This window comes from Neophocaena asiaeorientalis, unplaced genomic scaffold, assembly GCF_003031525.2.
Source record: "Neophocaena asiaeorientalis asiaeorientalis breed wild unplaced genomic scaffold, Neophocaena_asiaeorientalis_V1.1 scaffold698, whole genome shotgun sequence".
NCBI lineage: Eukaryota > Metazoa > Chordata > Mammalia > Artiodactyla > Phocoenidae > Neophocaena > Neophocaena asiaeorientalis.
In genome coordinates this window covers 214,178-223,926 of record NW_020171993.1, presented here as the reverse complement: position 1 = coordinate 223,926, position 9,749 = coordinate 214,178, and the positions used below count along the sequence as shown (strand labels likewise).

The window sequence follows — 9,749 nt, the reverse complement described above, 5'->3', positions numbered from 1 at the left end:
CCCAAAAAAAAAAAAAAAAAAAAAAAAAAAAAGTTAGCCATAAGCAATTAGAGGTGGTACTTAAAATGCAAAAACAGATAAATTTTCATTTGTACTTGGTGCTATCCATGGAAAGAAATATTAAACCAGTGAAGCAATTATAACATGAAGTGTAAAACAGATAAAACCTTCATTGACTTGGATGGTAGATTTAAAATGGAGGCAACGGAAGCAGCTCTTTCTAAGCCGCATAAGGTAAGTCTTAATTTCATGGTATATCAGAAATAAAAGATATTCTACAAACTGGCTCATAGTTCCAGTCTGTATGAGAAGTTTCAACCAAAGATGCTATGTGAGTGAACTTCAGCCAAGGAATTCTCATCTACTTTCTGGTTACCATGCAGAGCAATAACAGACAGCCTCCAGATTTCATTCTTTAAGGCCTTCTCTAAGAAGTCCTCTCACAGACCAAATTGCATGGAGTTGAAATAACCCAAGAGGATGAGAAAGCTGAAAAACAGACTGATATACCTTAAATAGCTAATTCCAATAACCTGTAAATTTCCCAACCTGGTTGTTTTAACAGTAATACCTCCTTGTACTCTAGGTTTCTGTACAATATTCATATAAGAAAGTAATGTATAAACATAGAAATTGGCTACCATTTATTTATATTTATATTATATATTTTTTAATATTTTATATTATCATAAAAAATCAAACACATTTGAAATCACACTGGAATGGCTAAAAGTATTATAGTTTTTTTTTACACTAAATCAGGCCTATTAGCTATTTTTTTTTTGAACCCAAAAAAGTCTGTTCAAGACTTGTATAGTATCAGGCATTGACCAAATGCGAAGAAATAAAGTCAAAAGCCTCAAATGAAAACCAAATACCATGTCAGAGCTTGATGAGAAATACCTTGGGACACTTACATATAGTCCCCAAATCAGGGGAAATATTTGCAAGCCTAGTTTTAGAAGAGCTCATATCCTAGGAATTAATATAACCTAATCTACCAATTCAGGAAGAGCATAATTGTATTTAATTATTTATTATCATTTGAGTGTGCCTCTGTCTTGCCACTAAGGAGGGAGCTTTTTGAGAGCAGAAGTGTCTTAATCATTTTTTTATCCAAAGGACCCCACAGAGTGTCTCTTGTATAAGGCACCCAAATAAATATTGTTTCACTGAATGAATGAATGAATGAATGAATGAACAATGATTATGGAATTGCATAGAGTATTTCCATTGCTTTGGTCCAAAATCTACCGTAATCAACATGCAGAAATGTCTTTCTCATAATTCTCCAAGCAAAGGATCTCAAAATATAATAACAGGTCTCTGAAGGAAAAAAAACAAAAAACTTTAAAGGATATTTTACATATCTTTAAAGGATATCTTTACATATCTTACAAAATTGAAAATTATATAAAAGATTTGAAAGCAAGTAGAAAATGTATATTTCAGTAAAATGCAAAGTTTATAAGGTCCTAAAATGTGAAATATATAACCATCCCCATTCCGATATCTTAGAGGAAATGAATGCATAAATGGATGGCAATTCAAAGACACTTTAAGGCAAGAAAACCCTAACATCAGTAGCAAGGTAGAATGGCATTTTTAAAATTCTTTCTCCAGTTACTTTAAAAGCACTGCAGCTATTGCTTCCCTTCTACGTTTCTCCTATATAACTCAAATCAAATATATCATATAGATCAATACAGACCAATGCAAAATAGAAAAAAAATAAACTTTAAACACAAATTTGACCATAATAATTGCCTTCCCATTTTTCCAGAACTGACTCTCTTTCTTAGGTTCAACTCCAGCTACCCTCTCATACACAAGGCTCCTTTCAACGGTGCCCATTGGGCCTGAAAGCCATTCCAGAGACTAAATCTTAAGTAGCCACTTTCACAGCCATTCCCAACTTGAGGGTACCCTTCCACTGAGATTAACTCTAAGAATTTGATCAGTCTCTTCAGCCTACTTGTTTAAAAATGTGGGGAAACGATGAACAAAAAAGATATACCTCAACAAAGCGAAACTCAACTCTGTTCTCCAGATGTACCTACACCCTAGCCGCTGCTCCCCCTTGGCTTCCTGCGGTTCTGGGCTCTGGACAGGTGGGAGGGGGGAGAGTACGTCTTGGGGAGGGGATGCAACTAACTTTCCTCTGCCACCTCATTCCCACTCCCTCCTAAAATCAGGTCCATCTTGTAACTGCAGCCGCCAGGTAGGGCGGTCTGCGTCCCCCTCCCGCCCTGGGAGAGGGATGGGACGGGGAGGATGGGGGGCGTGGGTGGGCAGGATGGAGGTGGAGGGGTGTTCTGACTGCAACTCTTCTTACCGCTGGAGCGCCTGACGATGTTCTCCAAAAATGTGTTCTGCGGTGCCACCAGCCCTCTCTTGCCCCCCGGCATCCTGGGTCTGGAGAGCAGCGGCCAGGATCCGCGGCGGGGGAGGGGGGAATGAAGGAAGAGAAGGTGGAGAAAGAAGAGGAAAAGGTGGAAGAGAAGATCGAGCCCAAAGAAGAGGGGGCGCGGCGGCGGCGACGGGGTCCCCTGACTGAGTCTCCAGCCCGACCCGGATGAGCAGCTCTGGGGAGGAGGACCAGGCAGTTCATGGTAGTAGCGCTCCCCCGGCCGCCGCTGCCCAGACTGTGGCGGTGCCGCACACGGGGCTCGGGAACTGCAGGCTCCGCGGGGCACAGTGCGCCTGCGCCGCCCCCGCTGTCGCTGTCCCGCCGGTGCTGATGCTGAAGCTGTTGCTGAAGCTGCTGTCGCGGCGGCGATCACCTAGGCGCGGGCTCAGCATTTCTCCCCCTGCCCTGACCCCGGGGCCGGGGGAGCAGGAGAAGCCCACTCAAAGCCCTATCTCCCAGACCCTCTACTGCGCCTTCCTCTCCCACTTCCTAGCCTACCCCTCCGGCGCAGCTGGATCAGCGCTGCCCAGCTGAGCCCAACTTCTGCCCGGCTGTGCGCCTGGTGGCCGCTCCTCTCTCCCCGGAGATCGAGGCAAACGCTCGCTGTCCAGTTGAGCCGTGGAGTGGGAGAGGAAGTGGGAGAAGCAAGCAGGATGCCAAAGAGGGCAATGGGCAGTCGGAGGGGTCACATCTCAGTTTCTCCTGCCAAGGTCCCGAGTCCCGGCTGCTCCCGGGGACGCAGCTACCGGGGCGGAGGTGTTGATCATCTCCCGCTCCAGTCCGGGCTGAGCGCGCAGCAGGGACTGACTGAGCGACGCGCGGGGACGCAGAGCAGCCACCTGACGCTGCTACCGCCCCCCTCTGGGCTTCGGCGCCCGAAGCTCAACAGAGGAGATTTCAGCACCCGCCCTGGCCCACACCTTGGAGCCCGAGCCAGATAGGGTCGGAGCGCAGAGCAGGAGCTGGAATGGCCCTGGCGCCCCAGGCTGGGTCTGGCGCGTGGAGGAGCGTGGCGGCAGTACAGGGATGCTTCCCAGGGCTGCGGAGCGCACAGGCGAGCAGCGAGCCCAGCCACTGCTAAGTTGCGGTAAAGGTTGCACTTAATGCAAGGAGTAAGGAAAGAGAGTGAATAATTCACACCCAAGAGAGGGAGAGTGCAGCGGGCAGCGTGGGGGGGGCGACGCTGCACAGGACTGGGGAGTGTGGGCAGGAAATTTCTCTACCAGCGCTCGGAACCGGCGACAGGAGGGGAACCGCTAGAAACAGAGTCCAAAAGCCAGAGTCTATGACGGAGAAGGAAAAATAGCGTAAGTGCGAAGGGACCGGGGAAAGAGATGGAAAGAAATGGAGGAGCTCACGCCGCGGCACCGGCACCTTCTTTTATCTAAGGCAGTGGTTCTCAAAGTGGTCCCGGACTGGCGGCATCTCCTAAGAACTTGTTAAAAATGCAAATTATCAGGCTCTATCCAAGAGCTAGGAAACCGGGAACTCTAGGAGCGAGTGCCAACAATGTTTTAACAAGCCCTCCGGATAAATATTATGCCCGCTCAAGTTTGAGAGGAACTGATCTACGGCTTCCCCTCCAGAGGCTTCGCCAGGGCCTGTCTAGAAAGGACGACTGCATAAACAGGGTCAAGGAGTGAGGACAGAAAGTGCACTGCGGCCAGGTGAGAGGTTGGTGGCGAGGCAAAGTGTTAAGTAGGCAGGCGAAAGGAGAGTTGGATGGGGGCGTCCCCTTTTGCTAGATAAGAATATTCTAGATAACCCCTGTTAGGAACGGTCAAGGTTAGGTTACCCGGAGACAGCGGGAATCTGGGAATCTCCCCGGCAGGGGTCAGAGGAAACAACTCCTGCTCGGCTCCTACCCTGGGCAAGGAGGGAGGGGGAGGGGGGAGTGGGGGCGGTGTCTTGCCTAAACCCCTAGATTACCAATCACTGGCCTCAGGTTACCATCACTGCCTCTCCAGAGCGGTCGGTGTTAAGGGCCGTTGCCTGTAGCTGAGAGACACATAAATACACAGCCAGGATCCAGGCTTTATCTTAGGATCCTTTTCTCCCTCTCCTCTGCAATTTCCACCCGTTCCTGCAGTGCTTAGGCGGCTGAGCAAACCCAGAAGGTTGATGCGAGGTAAAGAGCAGTTTGCTCTGCTAGGATTCTTTCCGCACAAAATCAAGAGACTCAGTACAATAACACTAGTCTAGCCTTGCTTTCTACCCGAAGCACGGCTGGTGGTACAAGTTTATTTCCCTACAGATAGACTGCCTTCTAAATGTGTTGGGGTGTCTTTAGTTAAATTACAAGGGACTCAGGCACAGACTGGATCTTTGTGGTTGGCCTGCCATGACAGGAGTCAGAGATGTGGCTGAGGTTACAGCTCCCTTCCTGCAGTTGACCGGGTGTGTACAAGGGTGATCTCGGACAGGCAGCGGTGAGTGGTGGTGTGAAGCGAGATCTTAATTCCCTGCCCAGGAACTGAGCCTGTGTAGCCTGGATGAAAACCAGGAATCCCAGCCACCACCACCCCTGGCTCTTGACCCCAGTGAAAAATGCATTTCTCATAGAGGCAAAAACTGTAAAAACAGGTACATGTAGCTCAATATCAAAAAAACAAACAACCTAAACCAAAAATGGGCAGAAGACCTAAATAGACATTTCTCCAAAGAAGATATACAGACTGCCAACAGACACATGAAAGAATGCTGAACATCATTAATCATTAGAGAAATGCAAATCAAAACTACAATGAGGTATCATTTCACACCAGTCAGAATGGCCATCATCAAAAAACCTACAAACAGTAAATGCTGGAGAGGGTGTGGAGAAAAGGGAACACTCTTGCACTGTCGGTGGGAATGTAAATTGATACAGCCACTATGGAGAACAGTATGGAGGTTCCTTAAAAAACTACAAATAGAACTACCATACAACCCAGCAATCTCACTACTGGGCATATGTCCTGAGAAAACCATAATTCAAAAAGAGTCATGTACCAAAATGTTCATTGCAGCTCTATTTACAATAGCCAGGAGATGGAAACAACCTAAGTGTCCATCAACAGATGAATGGATAAAGAAGATGTGGCACATATATACAATGGAATATTACTCAGCCATAAAAAGAAACGAAATTGAGTTATTTGTAGTGAGGCGGATGGACCTAGAGTCTGTCATACAGAGTGAAGTAAGTCAGAAAGAGAAAAACAAATACTGTATGCTAACACATATATATATGGAATCTAAAAAAAAAAAAAGGTCATGAAGAACCTAGGGGCAAGACGGGAATAAAGATGCAGACCTACTAGAGAAGGGCCTTGAGGACACGGGGAGGGGGAAAGGGTAAGCTGGGACAAAGTGCGAGAGTGGCATGGACATATATACACTACCAAATGTAAAATCGATAGCTAGTGGGAAGCAGCTGCATAGCACAGGGAGATCAGCTTGGTGCTTTGTGACCACCTAGAGGGGTGGGATAGGGGGGGTGGGAGGGAGGGAGACACAAAAGGGAAGAGATATGGGGATATGTGTATATGTATAACTGATTCACTTTGTTATAAAGCAGAAACTAACACCCCATTGTAAAGCAGTTATACTCCAATAAAGATGTTAAAAAAAACAGGTACAAAGTTTATTATTAAAGACACAGCACAACAGCAAGTGGGAGAGCACACAGAGAAACTGTTTAGTTAAGACAAAAGCAAGGCAGAGATGCACACCTGGAGAGAAAGGGGGTGGGCGTCCTCCCTAATGAGGAGGAGAGCAGTAAAGAGGTGGTTAAGTCATCTATATACCGCAGTTCTTCCAGGTCTTTGTTTACCTTTGGCCAATTATCTGGTTTCTTTTTCCACACCTGCCCTGCCCTAGGACCCTCCCCAACATGCGTGAGCAACTTTTTTCCAAGATGGATTACAGCCCGGAGGCCTATGGGACGGCCTTAGCATCACATATTATGGGTCCTTTTTGACCCCCAAGGAGCCTTTCAGCATATGTGCAATGTTTCCCTTGCCCCAAGGATGGGAAATGTATGACCTCTTGATCTTTTAACAGGGTTTAGTCCCACTCTGTCCCTGACATAAAAATGTCCAATGTCCGGTTATTTACCCTATTTCTGTTGCTGGTTTCTACATCGAGGTGCAGATCTCGAAATGTAGACAGGAATCCAGTCATAAATATGTAGTCCTGGAGCTCGTTTGTCTCTTGCTTCAGGAAATGTAAACAGGGGCCTGGTAATGTACATCCAGCCTGGAGCCCATCTTCTTCTCACCCCAGTAAGTGTGAATAGGAGGCCAGTTGTAAATGTCTAGCCTGGAGCCCACCTATCTCCTGCCTCAAGGGGAAGGGGAACTCGAAACCTGAGCTTAGACACACAATTGGATTTTGCCTCTCCTCTGGTGGGTCTTGTGTGACCTGTGTTTATGTCGACTAGGCTACTGTACAGACCATGACTAATCAGCCATTCCCCGACTGAAGTGGTGAACAAGCAGGCTGATTTTACATGTATATAAAATTAAAATAAAATATATATACATATGTACAAAAATAAATATATATATTTCATAGACTGCTATCCTAGACTTCTAACATATGATAAATCCATCATCACCATTAACAGGAGCTATCTCAAATCTGTATGTTCTTTTGCACATCATCAGCTGCCCACATCTCGCCTCTGGGTATTGATATAAAATCTCAGCTTCCCAGCATTTCCCATCTAGTATAAATATCCCTGTTCCTCATCACTCCTCTCTGGGTGTATTAGCTCACACTTCCCAAAGAGGAAACTCTTTTGGACTCTGTTAAGACACAGTCACACAATTACTAGTAGAACTTCCCCATTTATTTCCATCTGCAGATTTAATTAAAATGACATTTATCCTTTCTTCTTTGTCCTTAATAACTGCATAGCATTGTAACTTTGGAATTATTTTAAAAAATGGTCATTATAAAGTGTCAAATCCTGGGTTTACACACTTTTCTTAATCCTCTAGTTTAAATTTTCGTTTTACAGAAGAAAAATACAAGACCCAGAGAGATGAAGTGCCTAATCCAAGATGACACAGTGCTTTAGAGGTACATTATAACTAGAACTGGGTCTTCTAATCCTGTGGTGAGAGCTCCTTGTAAATAATAGAAAATAATCTGATGTTGGCATAGTGTGGGAACAACCAGCAACATCCAATTATCTCTATTGCCATCACTGGTTTTGTAGCACTAGAGAGAATCACTTGCAACAGCTGGTAATCACGTGCAATAGCCCCTAATCAACATAGAGTTAAGGAAAACAGAGCAGCACTGGCACCGTGTGGACTGACTGACCCTAAGGAATGTGCTGGCAGATTGCAGCAGGTGCCACTACAGCATTTTATAAGTGTTTTGAAAACAGAGTTGTTGTAACCAAGCCACAGCATATACAGGTGACAGAGACAGGAATCAAAAAGCTTCAATGTCACACAAAGGGCTTCTTTTTGTTTGTTTCCTTGCAGAGATTCCATTTTAAAGCAGAAGCATTTGTCTTGGGGTATTGTAATTAGAGTAGTGTTGTCTGTGAGGACAAAGAGTTCCAATACCCAGAGGTGTTCATGAACTCCTAAGTCACAGTTATGAAATGAAGGAAAGCTGGCTGAGCTGCAGGTGTGTTCCAGTTTAACAGTAACCAAGATAAGAGTGAAGAGCTAGGAAACTGATATATTAGGAAATGATGGTTTGTAATTACTATAGGTTCGCTGAAGGATTCTTTTATCAAGCACATCCTCCTCTGAGGATTTAAAATATAGTTTATTTGACAGTAGCTGTAATTATGTGTAAACTCTCAAAAATGCATTAAAAATCGGTCCAGTCTGACAATGTTTGATCCCTTATGTGAAAATGGCCCACCCACTGCTCTCTAGGGGGATGATTTTTCTCTCTAACCCTGCTCTCTGTTTCTGAGCTAACCTCAGCAGAGGTCTAAGGTGCAATCTGCAGATGCTAAATGGGTGGCTCTGGAGGAGAAATGGTGGAAGGAAGAAAACAGAAAGCCAGAAGTTGCTCTCCATCCTGGCCTCCAGGAGTGGTGTCATCAGGAGCAGTGTCAGTCCAAACATTTCCTCCTTCCCAGTCTATTTTCCGAATCTCACTCTCTGCCTCCCCCAGAGCCCTACCCCTGCTCTAGCAATGAAATATCCAAACGATTGTTTGATTCCTTTGCTTGCACAGTCCCACACTTAAACTTATAACCTTCCTCCTTCTCCTTCCCATCCCAGAATCCAAGTTGAGAGAAAGCAGAATAGAGGTTGTATTGTATAGAGGTTCAGTGCTTCGACTCTGGACCCAGACTGCCTGGAATTTAATCTTGCCCCTGCCCCTTACATAACCTAGAGTAAGTTATTTAGCCTCAATTTCCCTTGCTGTAAAATGGGGATTAAAAATGACCTATTTAGTAGGGCTGTTACGAGGACTAAATGAGATCCTATTCGATAGCTATTAAATAATCCCTGGCATGTAACAAGGACCATGTAAGTGTTTGTTGAGTAAATAACCCTTTTCATCCCCTTCTACTTTCATTTACAGTAGTAACTCTAGGTGGTGGTCACTACTAATGCTCACCAATAACCAGGTGCCTTCCCCACTTCCTTGAAATTAGTTATGGCCATAAACTAATTCTGGTCAACGAAATGTGAATGGAGGTGATGTGTATTACTTCCTAGTAAGAGCAGATAAGAGCCAGGACTCAGTTCTTGATGCTCCTCTTCCGCTACCTCAGTGACTACGGAATGCAGAGCAACACAAGGATAACAATTGCAGGAAGAGTTACCTAGACCTGCGGTAGGCATTGTATAAGCAGGAAATAAACTTCTGTCGTGTTAAGACACTGAGATTTTGGCACTGTTTCTTACTGTACTGTACCTTAATCTATCCTGACTGGTACAGATTATGAACTTACTTTAGGTACAAGAAATTAGGGGAACAATAATTCCCTGACTATACACTAGTATCACCTGGGGAGCTTATAAAAATCCCAATGTCCAGGCCACAGCCCCCAGACCAAGTACATCAGAATTTCTGAGCATGAGACTCAGACATCAGTAGTCTTTAAAGTTCCCCATGTGATTTCAATGTGCATTAAAGTTAAGAACCATTGTCCTAGAGCAATGGTTCCCTGGTGGCGCAGTGGTTGAGAGTCCGCCTGCCGATGCAGGGCACATGGGTTCGTGCCCCGGTCTGGGAAGATCCCACATGCCACGGAGCGGCTGGGCCCGTGAGCATGGCTGCTGAGCCTGCGTGTCCAGAGCCTGTGCTCCTCAATGGGAGAGGCCACAACAGTGAGAGGCCCACATACCGCTAAAAAAAAAAAAAAAAAAAT

General features: G+C 45.4%; 1 protein-coding gene across 1 annotated transcript in view; it reads right to left on the bottom strand.

Annotated features, from left to right (window-relative positions):
- KCNH5 (potassium voltage-gated channel subfamily H member 5) overlaps positions 1–2,408 on the bottom strand; it is a 321,016-nt gene extending 318,608 nt beyond the window's left edge. The window contains exon 1 of the mRNA XM_024748382.1: positions 2,336–2,408. Coding sequence (XP_024604150.1) covers positions 2,336–2,408 — 73 coding nt within the window. The remainder of the gene's footprint in view (positions 1–2,335) is intronic.
- Positions 2,409–9,749: the final 7,341 nt, after the last annotated feature.